This window comes from Astatotilapia calliptera, chromosome 5 (assembly GCF_900246225.1).
Source record: "Astatotilapia calliptera chromosome 5, fAstCal1.2, whole genome shotgun sequence".
NCBI lineage: Eukaryota > Metazoa > Chordata > Actinopteri > Cichliformes > Cichlidae > Astatotilapia > Astatotilapia calliptera.
This window is the reverse complement of record NC_039306.1, coordinates 36,271,527-36,289,564: the sequence shown is the minus strand read 5'-3', so window position 1 is coordinate 36,289,564 and position 18,038 is coordinate 36,271,527. Positions and strand designations below refer to the sequence as shown.

General features: G+C 38.8%; 1 protein-coding gene across 1 annotated transcript; it reads right to left on the bottom strand.

The window, feature by feature from the left end:
• Positions 1–8,919: 8,919 nt before the first annotated feature.
• Positions 8,920–16,715, bottom strand: LOC113023062 (C->U-editing enzyme APOBEC-2-like). The gene is given in 3 exon segments (XM_026169132.1): positions 8,920–9,378; positions 10,237–10,460; positions 16,158–16,715. Coding segments are annotated over 3 exon segments (747 nt in total). The 5' UTR covers positions 16,373–16,715; the 3' UTR covers positions 8,920–9,070.
• Positions 16,716–18,038: the final 1,323 nt, after the last annotated feature.

Here is an 18,038-nt window from a genome sequence, read left to right as displayed (position 1 = left end):
CTCTGACCATGAGCACCACAGCCACTGTGCACCAGTCCAGCACAATGCTTTGATTTAAATCCATCACATTCCTGCAAGCTAACCAGTTAATCCTGCACTAAACTGCAATTTTTTTCATGTAACCTTTTAATAGCATCTAGTCTATTTTTGTTGTTTTTTAGCACATTTCACATAATGTCACATGTGCACATGGAACGCCAGGACTGACATAATGAATTCGTTAAATACACCATTAAATAATTAATGAAATGTGGCATTAATTAATTAAAATTGTAAGTAATTAATTAAATCAATATTTATGACACATTTAATTAATTAATTATTGACTCACACTAACCCATAATTTATTGACATAATTAATTAATAACACATTTAAATAGTTATTGACAGTTTAAATTGATTATTTAATGATGCATTTATTTAATTCATTTTGGCACTATTGTCCCCTTCATGTCTCACCTTGAAATCATTTTATCTGTCAGCCTCACCCATCAACCTAAGTGGGCGGGGTTAACGCTGCCATTGCAGCTTCTCTCACATTTGATTGGTTGCCGTGCAAAGTAAGTCAAGACAGGTCAATCCTAGATAATCGATTGCTTGTGTGGACTTGGGGCAGCCAGGTATCCCAGAATGCATTTCAAATCACAGGCAGCAGTGGTGGTGGTGTAGTTTTAAAATACCCCGTTTTTCTGTCACCAACTACACTTTTAATAGTGTTTTAGTGTCGCGGCGTAATCTTCACATGTCTGGTCAGGTTGTCAACATAGAACATGTTTACAAAAGTGCTCAGATGTTTTCAGAGATATCACTAGCTCTGCTAACAGTCAGCATGCAGAGTGCACCGAGCTCACAGCCCCGGTGTTCCAGCTTAACTGCTTTTTTTTTTTTTTTAGCTCAACAGGCCCGCAGTTTACCTGCATGCATCCTCCTCCTCACCTGTCAGCTGTTTAACACCTGCTGCTAATTCAAGAAACGCGCCCACGTTACCTGGTGATAGTCACAGTTTAACTGGGCAGCCGGTGCTCGATATAAAGCAATGTCAGCGCATTTTTCTGCACAAGAAAAGTAAATATAGATTTTTTTCCCCCGAGCGCAGAGCTGCTGGAGCTTGTTTCCCAACAGAGCACTTTATAAGCCAACCCACTTTATCAGTGGCTGATGTCCAATCACCGGCACACAACTTTGAAACCTCACCTGAGTTTTAGCTCTCAGTGGTTAAACGCTGGACTTCATTCACTCAGGTTCTGTCTGTCGGGTCACGTTTACTTCGCTGTTTTATTTACAACTGAGCAAATCGGTTTGGCTGAGGTTAAAGTTACGTTTCATAACTGCATAGTTTTACAGACCTTTAATGGTTCACTGGCACATGTGTTAGACTGAACTATTCGCTTTTCTTTATCTGGTGTGTTTTGGATTTAACAGTGAATTTTGAGATTAAACTGACTTTTAAAATGTTTTTATACAAAGAGGAAAGAGAAGGCGCATTTCCACTGAGAGGAGCAGAGTTTGCAACAGCATGTTCATCATGAAGTCTGCAACCTGGACAGAAATATTATATCATCTGTTTTTTAATAGTTATTCAACTGTATTCTAAGCACCAGCTGTCGGTTAGAATTTTTAGAGTTTACTTAACTAAAAATAAACGAGGTTAACATACAATTTGTGTGATTTTTTTTCCCGATTTTCTTTTTCAGTCATGTTATGTTTAACTGTCAAAGGATTATTAGAAACTATAAAACACATCGTGCAGACTTCTGGAGGGTAGAAGAAACTAATACTGCTCATAAATGAGACTAAAGGCAGGAAGGTGTCCTCTAAAACTAAACATGTTAATAGGACCTCCCTATTTATATCATAGTTTATGACATAGCACGTGTATTTCAGTAATAGCCTACTTATTTCAGTGTAGTGGTGAACAGTCGCACAGCTCACGTAGGCGTTATCTGTGATACTCCTTAACTATAATTTATCCAAGTTAACTTCAGTTAACCATTCAGACAGTTCTTTTGCAATGACAAACATAAACACTCATGTCGTCTGTAGGTTTTCGCAGTGCCAGCTGTTTAAATGACCTGTGCTTATGCAGTAACCATGGTAACCACAGACTCTGAGCAGCTGGACGCAGGTCAGACAACAATTTTACATATATGATCTTAAAACAGGACACAGCAACTATACGTACTGGCCTCATATCAAATGTGTACATAGACTGAGTCTATGTTTGACGTTTGTTTTCTATCTAATCTTCCTCTCAAACACTTAAACAGCAGCGAGTCTGCAGCTGAGGGAATACAAACTCAAATTGTCGGAACAGGTTTGATTGATTTATCAAATGTATAAATGTTATTCTAATCTGCTGCTGAGTCTCTTATGCTGATGAAAATGGAGGTAACACAGATCATGAACATCTGTTCAACCAATCACATTCATTCCACTTTGATCTGCGACAAACTGATGCGTTCATCTCTGTTACAGTGTTGCGTTAGACTGCTGTATTTTTGTTCTTTATACTGTAGATTTTCACGTCTCTGGAATAGTTGGCAGTAATAAGGATGATTTTCTGTAAAATCATATTGATATGATCCGTGAATTATTCGTAGATGACTGTTAGATTAGTTTGATGCTGCCGACACTTTCATGTGACCAAGCTGGGAAACTCTGTGTTAAATCAGAGAGCAGAAGATATCGTGCTGACCTGGCTCCATGGTGTACAGGGCCGTTTACCCTCATGATTAATATTTGCAATAAAAATATCAGCTGAACATCATGAAGTATGTGTTTCATATGTCGAACAACCTTTGTACAGTTAAACCTAGTAGTTACTACATGACAGAAAACCAATGTTATCTCTTTTAATAAAGTTTATGCGTTTATACACAGGTCATGCTGATTATTGAACAAAAACCCAAAGATCAGATGTGAATCAGATTTATTTGCTCTCCCTCCTCCTTAAACATGTTTTTAATGTTAGTTATAATTCAGAATTGGCGACTGAAACAGGTATGACACATACGAACATCAGGAAATAAAAACCCGATAAATATAACCTCAGTAAATGAAGTCAGTGTATGGCAGCTGACTACCGGGACCTGCATTTTGTCGGCGGTAATAACAGCTCGATTGCTTACAAAGCAAGCGGGTCTATCCCACGCTTTGCCGTGAGACTGGGCAGACATCTCCAAAATTATCGAAGCACTTTTGCAAAGAGGCTGTATCTTGACAAACCAACCAGATATCTGAAGATTAAACCACTACATTCTCGGCTAAAAAATATTAAAGCGGTATTTGGTGACACACAAACAGGGTTTTTCAAAGTACAGTTCTGTTAGTTTCAACATGCTGGTTCTTGTGTGCTAAAAACAATGGCCACCAGGCCAAAGCAATGGTTTTTACTGGATCAGTGTTAACCCCGCCCCCTGAGGTTGACAGATAAAATAAATTCGTGGTGAGACCTGAAGGACTCAATAGTGCCAAAATGAATTAAATATATACACCATTAAATAATTATTTAAATGTGTCAATAATTAATTAAAATGTGAAATAAATAAATAATTAATTAAATCTGTCAAAAATATTTATTTAATTAATTATCTCCCATTTTTATTAATTATTTACAATTGTAATTAATTATTGCCACATTTAATTAATTATTTAATGGTGTATTTAATTAATTCATTATGGCAGTCCTGGTGTTCCATATGTGCAGACCCAATATCTGATTTAAAAACGTGAGGACTTATATTTAAGCTTTAAATTGCCAGTTATCAAACACCAATGAGCAGTCCTTATCTTTAAATATAAATTCTCTTCCTCATCTCCTGTCCTGTCTTTACCTTTGTGAAAAACTGCTGGTATACCTTTAGCCAGCAGACAAACTGTAGGCCCAAACAGTTTATGTTTGCTGAGCTGATAGAAACGCGGAACTTAAAGTTACCTGCAACTTAAAAAACATGACTCCCTTTATGCTTCTCTCACTACTCGTTTGTAGCACTACCTAGATGCTTTATATAAGTATGGTAACTGTAACTTATAGACATCTGCACTCGTTTTGGTGTTGTGCCTAAAAACAAAACAACAACAACAACTAACTTTAGCCCCTGTATAGGGCACATGGTTTTGTCTCTTTAATCACTTTTGATGCAAAATGTCTTGACAATTAATACACAATTAATATTGTCTTCCAAGTGTTAATTTTTAGGCTCAAATCAGTTTGATGTACAAAGGCTAGCAGTGACATGAAAAAACTCTCCTCAGAGCCTATTTTGAAAATGTAGGGAGTAAAAAGTACAGACTTTTGGGATGCTGGTTTAGCTTAGTGCATTGAGCGGGTCAGCACATGCCATATGGTTGAGAGCGGCTGGCCCGAGTTTTAGTCTGACCCGCAGCTCTTTGCTGCATGTCTTGCCCTCTTCATCTGCCCCTACCTTCCTGTCCTCTCTTCACTGTATCTATCGAATAAAGTTGAAAAAGGCTCCCAAAAAATAGAGTACAGATATATTCTTTAAAATGTAGAGATTAAAAGTTCTCAAAAAATAATTAAAATGGTAAATGGCCTGTATTTGTATAGCGCTTTACTTAGTCCCTATGGACCCCAATGCGCTTCACACTACATTCGGTCACCCACACATTCACACACTGGTGATGGCAGCTACATTGTAGCCACAGCTGCCCTGGGGCGCACTGACAGAGGCGAGGCTGCCAGACACTGGCGCCACCGGGCCCTCTGACCACCACCAGTCGGCAACTGGTGACGTATCTTGGCCAAGGACACAACGACCGAGACTGTCGGAATCGGGGCTCGAACCGGCAACCTTCCAATTACAAGACAACCTGCCAACTCTTGAGCCACGATCGCCAATTACTAAAGTAAAGTAAAGATACCTGAAAGTTCTCCCTATCATTTGTATATGCACTTCTTTACTTCCTTCCTCTGGTTAAACTGTAATGGGCAGCTAGCAACTCATCGTGGTTCTGCCATCCTCATGCTCTACTAGACAATTGAAATTTTGTTATGAGTGCATCTTGTTAGAAGGGCATGACATTGAGAAGGACCACTTCTGAAACAATCCAGCAGAATAAACACATTCTCTTCACACTTTTTTACATTAACTCCTGATTTCAACCTGGATGAGCTGAAATACTATATTTATTCATCCCATTAGCAAATATTACAATGGAGAAGAAAAAGACAAAAAATGGAGCTGCATCCTCATCAAAACACCCTCAATGACTGGACTCATTCACCAATTTGCCAACCCAGACAAAATCAACCTCTTCATCTCAGGTTAGCGACACATTATTTCTTGAGATCAAAAGCTATCAGTGCTGATGCCAGTTTGTTAAACTGTTGCACAACGAACACCTGGTCCTCATAAGAAAGCAAGTTATTAAAAAAAACCCGGAATGCAATAATCTCTGTTGACAAACTATATTGAAGGACAATTTTTAAACAGATGAAGCCTTCTTGGCTCTGCTAAAAAAAACAATGTCGTGAAAAGAAAAAATGTGTAGATGATCACGTACTACTAGTGGTGGCCAAATAATGCTTTCTGAAGCATTGAAAAAGGGTTCATTACTCAAAGCTTTTACACAGTCCTCTTTGGTGCCATCTGCTGGACAAAAATATGAAGAGCTGCTTGAATCTACAGCTTGCAATCAACGATTTTGTTACAATTGCCCACTCAAGAGAGCTGAGTTGACAACTTCTGTATAATATCACGTGACAGTTCTGTCTGATATCGGGATACTGTTTATGTTATGTCTGTTTCACTATGAAATAATTTTGATGAATGAACCTTCCTTGTTTAAAACATGTACCATGGTATGGTCTCTCTTTGATTGTGACATTATGTATAATAATTTACAAGAGACTGTTACAATAGGTTGGGAGTGTGCTGTGATGTCCTGCCTCCATGTGGTTATGTAATTATCCAGTGGACAGGTACATTTGATATACTCTATTATAACTTTTATGTGTAGTGTATTTCTTATGTATGTTTGTGACCTGTGAGCAGGATTTGTAATGAACTGGTAAAATAAAAACACAAAACATATAAAGTTATTCTATTTGTTTGTTTTTTATTTAGGAATAGGCAGAAAGTCCTCTCTTCCTCGCTGGCTCCATGACATCTCGCACACTGGTTCACTATCTCTCGCACAGAATCATCACAAAACGTACCAAAGATCCCACCAATGATTTACTTCATTAAACCATTGAATCAGGTACTGAAAGCAGTGACGTGACTCGGGTTAGATGAACCAAGCCTCAGCATAGTGCTTCTCAAGCACTGTGTTGTTTTTCTAATAGAGGCACCAGCGCTTCAGAAAACAGTTTGTTAGCCTCTTACTTACTTTTTTTTTTTTGATGATGCATTAAAAGACCATATTTCACTGAGAACAAGTGATTCTGACGTGTACAGTGGTCCCTCGTTTATCGCGGTAGTTACGTTCTAAAAATAACCCGCAATAAGTGAAATCCACAAAGTAGCCAGCTGTATTTTTACAATTATTATAGATGTTTTAAGGCTGTAAAACCCTCACTACACTTTATACACTTTTCTCAGACAGGCATGAACATTTTCACACTTTTCTCTCTTGTTTAAACTCTCAAAGTTCAAACCTTCGTACACTCGAAAAAATCTGTTGTTGAATGATGTTGAATTTAATCATGGCACCTTTTTCCACGTGATTTAACCAAGTACAATAACCCATTTTTGACCATGGCAAACCAATGCATTTGACATTTGGTGGTTTAATGTAATCAGATTACATTGGATCAACATAGTATACTTGCATTGATTTGAAGTGATTTATTGAAGTATGTAAAGCGAAATCTGTTTTAATTCATTTTACACAAGTTAAACACTTCAGGAAAACACAATCTTGTTGTTTGAACAACTACTTTGTTAATCAAGGCAATTACTGCTAGTCTTGCTTAATGAACCAATATTGGAGTTGATGATTTCATAGAGATAAACAATCATCTGCACTTACATTCATGGATAATTTAGAATGACCAATTAAGCTCACTCTAATAACCCACTGCAAACCAACCAGATTGTGGATTTGAACCCATGCCCTTCTTGCTAAGAGGCAACAGCACTAACCATCACACCACCAAACCAAATCCAGGCTTATCAAAACTAGGAAACCTATGATTACAAGGCTTGATGCAGAATTTTCTGTACATTTTTGTCCTTGAGAGGTTAAACCACAATAAATAGCGATAGCATACACGTGGTGTGGTGTAGTTGTCTGCCTCTTAAAATTCCAGCCATTTTCCTGCAGTTTGACGTCTAATGTGATCTTGTAAATTTTGTGAGTCCAGGCAACTAACCACTCTTACAACAAGATTGTATCATGTCACCTCAACAAGAACAAATTAAGTTGCTGAATTTCATGCAGATGCTACATGATTTAATTATGTTCACCATAGAAACGTGAAATTATTTAGTTCAAATTACAAGTTTGAATCTTGTACATGTAACAACCACCCAATTTCATTTTTTTTGAGTGTAAAAACACAAGTCCAGTATTATAGAATGAAACCAAAGGCACCTGCAGGTCCCTTTGACAGTGCAAAAGTTTCATCAACATTGTTGTTTGTTGGGGAGAAAACATATAAACGTACAGTACAGCACTTCAGAATCACACTGCTAGCAATCGAAGATCTATGTAAATCTTACAAGCTGAACACATTCTGTAGTGTACAGGAGACACGGCATGAGACTGATTGACAATGATCTACAGCCAATCAGGAAGCAGAACAAAATGCGCTGTAAATGAAAAAAAAAGAAAGAAAGAAAACATGCAAAATTGCACAAAAAAATCCACGAAACAGCGAGGCTGTGAAAGGTGGACCGCGTTATTGTGAGAGACCGCTGTACTCCCTGAGAATTTATAATAGCAGTTAATGTAGTGAAATGACACTGTTCTTGTTTAAACATGTTCATTTTGTCATTTTGAGTATAATTTGAAATTCTTAGCTCAAACTGAATAAAAGATGTTTGAATTACATCTATCTATATGATGATGCACAAAAACAACGTATTTCACTGAGAACCAGCAGATTTTGAGGTGTATGCAATAGCCAACGTAATTGCGATTAATGTGTTGAAACGAAAATTAAAGATTACATTTTGTCATTTTGAATATGATTTCAAACTTTTAGCTCAAACTGCTGGAAAACCTGTTTGCCCATAATCATTGTCCTATCTACTATAGTTTACATTTATGAAATAACTGTTTGTCAGACTATAGTCCCTGGTTTTTGGGCTCCTATTATCCAATTACATACATTTCAGTGTAATATTACTCAACTGTAACCACTGTTGCTACCATGATATTATGTGAATATTAACCGTTTATTACTTTGGTAACTGAACATATCCATCCATCCATCCATTCGCTTCCGCTTATCCTTTTCAGGGTCGCGGGGGGCGCTGGAGCCTATCCCAGCTGTCATAGGGCGAAAGGCGGGGTACACCCTGGACAGGTCGCCAGTCTGTCGCAGGGCTAACTGAACATAACTGAACTATAATTACCTCTATCAGTGCGCCCCAGGGCAGCTGTGGCTACAATGTAGCTGCCATCACCAGTGTGTGAATGTGTGTGTGAATGGGTGGATGACTGAATGTAGTGTGAAGCGCACACATGGTGCACACGTGAGAAGTGGAACGAAAATCAGACATGATTCCAAACATTTTTTACAAATAAATAACTGCAAAGTGGGGTGTGCGTAATTATTCAGCCCCCTTTGGTCTGAGTGCAGTCAGTTGCACATAGACGTTGCCTGATGAGTTCTAATGACTAAATAGAGTGCACCTGTGTGTAATCTAATGTCAGTACAGATACAGCTGCTCTGTGACGGCCTCAGAGGTTGTCTAAGAGAATATTGGCAGCAACGACACCATGAAGTCCAAAGAACACACCAGACAGGTCAGGGATAAAGTTATTTAAATTTAAAGCAAGCTTAGGCTTTAAAGATAAATAATGCCAAAGCAGATAACAGATTTAGTATCACTGCATAACTTTATAGCTCTAAAAAAGGCAAAATGCTAAAAATGAGAATTTATGGTGTTAGAATATCAGACAGTCTTTCATGGTAATACTCGTAATTTTCTTTGCAGTCCTCCCACAGATTCAGAGGCTGATCCTCATTCTCAACAAATGTATCGCAGGTGTAAGAGAAATCTAGAGGCTTCATCATCCTCAGTTTACAGCCTGCAGCGTGCAGGGTCCTCAGCCCAGCCTGGATCTCTCCTTCCTCCCACTCAAACAGCCGAGCAGCAAAGATATTCAACTTAAGATTTTTCCGGTCCGTCAATAGTTCAGCTATCTTTGTAGCACAAGTTGAACAGGGACTGGAGGACACGTACCTGGAAAAAAACAAGGCAGAATTCAAATTAAAATACATTTCTTTTTACTTGTCAGTATACAGCAAAATCTAATTTATGTCACTGGATGCTTTTATTGTATCTAGTTTGATTGTCTCATAGTCTGAGAACAAATGATATACCAGACGAACAGTGTGGGGCTCAGACATATTCCACATTTTACACAGGTACACAGGAGTCTCACACTGAACTGCCCACCCAGGCCACCATCTGGTATGGAGCAGAATTTTGCTTTAAAAAAGGCAGGAAAAAAAAAACTTTTAGATGTTGCAGCCTTTTACATACAATGAATGCCTTTCGTGACAAAGCTTCAAGGTATTTATGTCTCCTCTCAAGCTCAAATGAGGGATCTGCTGCTTGTTAATCAAACATGTAAACCAGTATTCTATGGAGCCAAACCAAATAGAAGGTGGCCTGATAGAGTTGTCTTTTTGAGTTCTTTTGCAGTGTTTCAGTGAGATCAATTTTAACATCCATTTTGCTGAGGTTTCAAATACTGCAGATGCCTTCACCTTTTGCGTGTTTACCCATCTTGTCTAATGAAACAGCCTAGCTGAGCAGGTTCAGGCTCAGTGTGCACTGAAAACTATTTGATTGGATAAATGTAATAACTTCAACCAGCTGTTCTGTTAACAACCCATGTTCATTTTCATTAATATTAGTAACTAATAGTTTTAATTCCCCCTGTCATTATTGTATGTATGATTTTTGCCTTGAAGGGTGAAACTAGAGGTGAGTGGGTCTAAAATGGAGACTTCTGACCTGACTGAAACAAGAAATAAGTTTCGACTAAACTGCCACGTTCTCAAGACCACACGATACTTTAAACAAATATTGTATCAGGTGACTGTATATTTGACTGTAGGGTTGCAATGTGGCAAACACTGAGCGAAGAAGGCCTCCTCAGCATGAGTCCCAGCATGTTCATCCTCCAGGTAGCCTCTTAGCAGTCCATCTGATGTGTTTCCTTTATCCACCAAGTAACAAAGTAAGGTCTTGTTGCGTCCTGAAGAGTATTCAACATTCTTGAACTGGAACTTATAGATAAAAGGATCTATCCTGTCCCTGTATAAAACAGAATAAGTGAAAAAAAAACATTTGCTGACATAATATTTTATAGATGCATTTTTCAATCTCGTAGAGAAAGAAACAAAATGGTCTTATATATAGTCAAAAACGGGGGCGCTAGTGAGCCCCGAATGGAGTAGACATGGTTCTGTGGAGCTCCTCATACTCTCTTCACATTTTGGACTTTATTGCCTTATCCCTCAGAATTCCTGATTTCACTGAAGAATACTTGTTTCCTAACTCAAACAGGATGCCCAAATTAAAAGCTGAAAAAGCTAAAAAGCAGGATAAGCCTCTGAACAGGACCAACACCGCTCCCCCTGAACCAGTCGACGAAGCTGAACTAACCTCGGAGCCTGCTAAAGACGTGGACAATGGTGATAAAAGTTTTTTCAAGGTTCTTTCTGAAATTCAGAAAATAAATATCATGATGACTGAAAGGTTTGACAGTCTTGAAGTGTCTCTTGCTATATCACAGGCATCTTAGACGAGTATCTGCGGTTGGCTACAGGAGGTTGAAAACGCTAGCTCTGATCACCACCATTGTCTTTCCCTTGTTGAGAAAACATGTTTAAAATTGCAAGCGGATAATGAGGCGATCATCATCCCCGGGTAACTATAGCGCGGATTCATCGCGTTCAAGTGAGAGAGAAGACACTACAGCTTGCTCGGGAGCAGTTTCCCTTGAACTTTAATGGCAAGGCGATTCACATCCTCCCTGACTTCCCGACGAAGGTGGTGAAACAGCGACAGGTCTTCCAGGACGTGCGTAAACGCCTAATGGATGCTGAAGCTCCGTGTAGTTTCTACTATCCAGCGCGTTTACGGGTAACGCATGGCTCCATGGTCAAAGCGTTCACCACGCCCCGTGAGGCTGAGGATTTTTTGGGAACTATACAGGAAGGCATCTCTGATATTTCATTTGGAACTCCTTGCATCGGGATGTATGTGACTATTTCATTTTTCTGTCAACTATGTAGACATTGAGGGTATAATTATTTTTCTTTTTTTGTGGGGGAAGGCTGGAGAGCTCGTTACCTTGGACGGTTTAGTTCATAATGGTCTTGCGGACCCTCTGTGAGTATTTGGGGTTTATTTTTTGTCTGGGAAAGTGGGATGGGGGGGAAGAGGGTTATGTTTTTTGTGTTGTCGGTATGTTGTACTTATTAATGTTATACAAGGGCAATTCATGTGTACACTGCTATTTATTATTTCTGGAGTGAATCCTAATCTATCATCGCTAAGCGGTGGCAATAGATTTGTGAGATGGAATGTGCGAGGAATGGGGCATGTGCACAAATGAGCTAAGGTTTTTTTCTCGCTTGAAATCGCTAGCTGCTGATGTTGTGTATCTTCAGGAATCTCATATGAAACCCACTACAGAGAGGTTGCTCAGGTGCTCCTGGACTAATCATATTTTTCAGTCGACATTCTCCAGTAAAGCCCGTGGAGTGGCTATATTGATCCGTAGAACAGTCCCATTTAGACATGAGTCCACGGTTAGTTAGTTAGTGATCCGAATGGTCGATTTGTTCTGGTGACGGGCCATATTCATGCAACCCATGTTACTTTATTGAATTTATATGGTCCTAATTTTGATAGCCCAGCTTTCTTTTAACAAATATTTAATTTGTTACCTAGTCTCGCTGATACTCATGTAATTTTAGGAGGCGATTTTAATTGTGTACTTGATAAACACTTGGATAGATTCTACTCAAACCTCCCAGTTGATTAACGCTTTGACTGTTCTGAATAATATGTTGAGTTCTACTAACCTAGTTGATGTTTGGAGACTGTGTAACCCTACTGGTAGAGATTATTCTTTTTTTTCACAAGTGCACAAATCGTACTCCAGAATAGATTACTTTTTGCTTGATTCCAAATTGATTTCTAAAGTTATATGTTCAACTTATCACAACATCTTGATCTCAGATCACTCTCAAACCACTTCTGTGGAACGAAACAACAGGGTAACTGGCGTTTTCACCCGTCACTCCTGTCTGAGACATTCTTTTGCCAATTTATGACAGCTAAAATATCAGAATTCTTGGAAACAAGATGTTTCTGATTCGATTTTATGGGAAACACTTAAAGTGGTAATGCAAGGAGATTTCTTTTGAAACTTCGAGGAAAAAAAGAATGCCGGAAACGCCTGTTAGAAATAGAAATTGAATTAACACAGTTAGAACAGGACCACAAGGCCTCGTCTTGTCCCTCTTTGTTTCAAGACATCATTAAAAGGAAGTTTGTGTATAACACAATTTTATCTAGTCAAGTAACAAATCAGTTATTTAGGATCAGACAGAAGCATTTTGAGTTTGGAGATAAACCCCATAAGCTTCTTTCTCTGCAGCTGAGAGGCCTTAAATCAAGATCAGGCGAAATTTTAATCAGCCCTAAAGCTATTAATGAGTGATTTAGAGAATATTATGAAGAGCTCTATATGTCGAAATCTTGGGGCAATATTTCTGATTGGTTAAGGAAGCTGGATCTCCCGAAAATGAATGACGCTGCACTAGAGGCTTTAAACTCAGAAATTACTATTGAAGAAGTTTCAAAAGCTATTAAGTCATTCCCCAATGGAAAGTCCCCAGGCCCAGATGGGTTTGGCATTGAATTGTATAAAAAATACTCTGAAAAGGTGGTCCCGCTTTTATTGAGAATGTTTAAGCATTCTTTCCATACTCAAGCATTTCCCCGTACGCTATGTGAAGCTAATATTTCTTTGTTATTGAAAGAAGGAAAGGATGAAACACTAATGACGAAACGTTTCTCCCACAAAACGCTATGTCCAGATGAACAGAATCAACTTTTGGAGATTTGCTTCCCTGGATGATTGAGAATGCATCAAGATGTTGTCTGTTGTTTTTTTAGTGTCTTTTTTTTCCTTATATCAAAAAATCCCAAACTTCTTTGTGAAAACAGGTTGCTTTTTGACCAGTGACTGTATAAAAGATGAATGACATGGTTCCACTTCCAACAACTGCACAGAAATGAAACCAAAATTTCCTGTTTGTGCAGGCTGCCATGTTGCACATTTGGAGCCAGATTCTGCACAGCAGTGACTTCAGGTAGAGTCACTGCGTCAAACCCCAACCACAAACCTCAGCTCTACTTTAAAAATGGCACCATACCACTTTTTTATGTCTGATACTGATTTCATAATTTTGGATTTTTGCCAATACCGATATGAATCTGATACAGTCTTTTATAATCAATGAAACTGTTTTTTTAATGTTTTACTCCATTTTGTATAGGGTCATACTCAAGTTTGAAAAAACAAAACACTAAAGCTATTCTAGGTTATACCCATATCCAAATAATACACTGGACCCAAAATATTTCGCAGTTCAGCAATACTGATCTTTCTGTTTAAACTTTTAGCAGAACTTTAAATCTAAGTATTTAAAGAAATATTCAGAAAGTAACATAAAATACAATTTTATGCAGATTTCAAAAACTTTTTGGTTCTGAAAAAAAGAAGTGCAATACTAGGACAAAATAAAGTTAGTATTCAACAACTTAAAAAATTGACCCTTCTATACTTTAAGCTGAACATAAATAGATTTCCAGAGTGGAAAGCAGTGCAAATAAATGCAAACACAGCTTCACGATACTCATCTGTTATCAGGATGGATGTCAGTGTAAGCTGCTTCTATCACGTTTAACCTGAGAAAGAATTTCATGTAATTTCTATACAACACTTAACAAATGTATGACAAAAGTGTTTTTCATAGTTTTTTTTTCCGAACCACCAAACCAAATAATTTCCCCCAGGGATCAATAAAGTATTCTGATTCTGAAACCGTTTAGCCATGTGTCGTTCCAAGGTAGGTATCCCCAATAGAAACCATTTCTCTTGCGTTGGGAGCACATGCTGGGCGCTCCAAATCACGGACAAACAGTATCCCACATTCTTGATTTTTATTTCACAAACACTTCTTATAATGACTACCTACTCCTGAAACTTTGGAGGTTTTAGTTACAGGAGGATAAAAACTAATTATCAGGCAAAATGTCCTTCATTTGTTAGAATAATCCCCTACAATACCACGTGAGAACAATAAATATATAATTTTCTGCTGTAACCCTCAAACTGAATGGTAATGTAACCACACTCACTTTTCACTTTTTCAAAAAACTAAAACATCACTACTTCCATGTCTAATTGTGTGTAATGGAGGCGGAGTAAACTGGATCTCTGTGCCCAGCAAATGCTCGTGACACAGGGGTAACTTATCTTGTCGGGGATACCTACCTTAGCACAACACTTGGTTTGGCAGCGTGTAGCAAGGCTCCAGATGCTTACAGTGTGAACTCCAGACTGCCCGACAGGTCTCATACACAACAGCTGCTCTGTCACGTGACGCATACTGCTCCAACGTGCTAAGGTTGGCCTGGCCTATGCATTGTTGCAAGTTTTGTGAGATGCTTTTGTGTTATTTAATGGATCGGATTACTTTTCTCCCCGATATCCGACAAGTAATTTAGGTCAGATTAAGACCGATACCGATAGTGTATATCGGATCGGTCCATCTCTAGTTTACTGTGACTGACAGCTTGCTAAATTAAGATAAATACAACCACGTTGCTATAATTAAAAAGACATATGCCTTAACAGCTTATAGTTGATCAGTTTGTTGCTCCTATCATTAAGAACTTTGCTAGATTAACCGTTTAGCATGCACACAGTGTTAGAGGCTTGTGCTAGCTAGTTAGCAATGCTTCACACCTGTGTTACTCTTGTAGTCTATATAGTCGAATGATTCGGCACTCCTATTTTAGACTGAGATGACATCAGCTGCCCACTGCACAGAGGCCCAGAGGAAGTGTTAATGTCAGAAATATCTGAAAATTAAATGTTGTCCTTTAGGATTTTAACTAAGACTGAGGATCAGACCCATTTTGCACTCACAGGTCACTCTACAGCCTGGTAACATGGGAACTTTAAATAAAATGTTCAATGTAAAAACATAGCAGCAGGTTTCATATAAGTGTAATTAGATCTTTTTATTTGTTAACAGGATCCAGAGTCCATATTATTATCTACAGATACATTCACCCTGAACAAAGATGGGTGAAGAAGACCATCAGGAACAAGCTGTTCCCACTAATATGGAGGAGGCGGGGTTTATGAAGCTAGACAACAGGGGGCGATAAAGACATTTTGGCTTAATTTTTGGGGAGTTGTTAGGTCATCGGTGTTTTACATGGATGTTTTACATGTTCTAAAGTCATTGTTTTTTCCCAAAGCTGAATTTAACACATGGGCATTTTCTGCCTGTAGGACAAAACCATGCATGACAAGTATTGTCCCAGATCGGTGGGAGATATCATCATCCATGGAAAATCAGATTAGATCAAGGCAACACAGAGAGAAGTTAGCCAACTATCAGAACTGCAGAAAACTGCGATGACGAAAGGAATACCTACAAAATATCCTGTCAGTGGCCGGAGAACTATATGAAAAAACCCCCACCAAGGTTGGAGATGGAGCAATACTGGAAGAGTATATGGGAGATGGACAGAACGCATAACATGCTCAGTGGCTAGTAGAGCTAACACCACGCAGACCACAGCAAAATGAACATGTTACAGTAACAGACATCTAAGAAAGAGTCGCAGAAAAAACAGACAGAAAAACTGTGTAAGATGCATTTATTTTAAAATAAATTTGTCAAAGGGGTAACCTACCCTGTAATTATTTCAAAAGGAGGTAGTTCCATTGGCTCCAACTGAAAATCTCCAGTATGGCAACTGGTGGTTGCTGCTTCAGCTGATGCAACTTCTCTATTATCCACAGTTTCCTGTTCTTTGTTCTTTTTTTCTTTTGCATCCTTTGCGATTTCAGCAACTTAATTTTCTTCTTTTTGTCTTCTTTTCACGAGTGTTTGACATTTTTCATCCATGGCCAAAGAAATATACTGTCAAGGGAGGTAAGGACTAGTGAGCAAGAAGGAGAAGAATGATAGATGGGGGCAGGGCTGAGAAAAAGAAGAAAGGAATGCAGCCAATGAGAGAAGGAGAGAGTCAAAAGGAGCAGCCCATATAGGTGAGACAGTAGTTCAAAGGATAAATCTGGCTAATATTAAGTTTTGTTTATTTGTTTGTTTGGTGTCAAGGTGAGGAAATCTAAGGGGAACAATTTCACAGAGATTACAGCAAATAACTAAAAATCTCTGAGAGATAGGATAGGTGACAACCCACATTTATTCTTGGAACAGAAATGCAAAGATATTTAAAAACAAAAAAACTTTATCAGCACTTTAATCTAAAAATAGCAGGAATGGGATTAGCCTTTAAAGGCTTAATTGGGTCAAACCAGAGTAAGACGCACAGAAGCAGCTGCCCGGTCTGTGAGCTGCAGCTATTTAAAGACCTTGAGAGTGGGGGAAGCATTGCTAAATTTGTTGTCAGTGATGTAGTGTAACTGTAAGAGGCACAGAGAGACATTCTGGATAAAAGAGAATGTCTGGTGAAAGAGGCTAAATATTCAGAAAGCAGAAAACTGTTCAGTTACAGTGTTAGTATCTTAGAAGCACATGACTGGGTGTGAATAGAATTAAAAAGGGTGTCAGAACAGGGCCCACCTCTGTATGAAAAGACCACATTTGGTATTCTCTTTAGAAAGTGCTAAACTAATATATATGTGAGTATTTCTTATAACACATTCATTTTAGTTTCACCTATATTGTAGAAGCATTTAGCATACTTTTTGAAGTTATTTGTTTAAAAAGAATCACACAAATGAATTCATTCACATTCATTTATTTTTTTTATTCAGCTGCTCTTTTGACAAAAAAGTCAAATGTTTGTCATCAATTGCTTTGAGTACTGAGATCAGAATAGCACTCTATAAGAACCAGCCCATGGCTTAGTCGGGCCGCTTCCGGGTGGTGGGGGGACCCTCGGGTCTCTGGGCCCGGGGGGGTGTGTCTGCTCTGGCGTAGCTGGCTGCTGGCGGAGCCTGTGGGCACATCGTCACAGCTTTCTGTGCACAGTGCCTGCAAGGTGACTGCCCCGCCTGGGGCTCTCCTCAGCTCTTTTCTAGGAGGGTGGGGTGACAACCCCTTCAGTGGTCCTCCTTGGGATCTTGTGCTCTGGAGGGCCTCTAGATTTCTGGAGCCTGGATAAACTGTTCTCTGACTTCAAGGTTACTTCCCTGTCTGTATTAACTAAGATTGTAAATGCAGCTCGTTCTACAACCTGTTCTTTGGATCCTCTACCAACCTGGGCCAAATGGCTGCTCTCGGGGGCTCTAAGTGTTAAGGAACTAGTGATGCGCGAATCATGAATGAATCGTTCAATACTCGAGAATCACTTTACTGACTCATGAATCATGATTCACAAGCCCAACTGACTCACTGACTCATCCCTGTTGCTGTTAGCAGCAATGTATCTAACTTATAATTAAAATTGTGGAGAAAAACACAACATCCAGTATCTTAACAAAAAAATTTCTGCTCTGAACTGGAAGAAAAAACCCTGAGGAGAAGCTCATCAAGACAATAGCTCCTCGGTTCACAGTAGCATCGCTCTGCTAACAGCACATTTGAGCTACTCACCCCCTCCCTC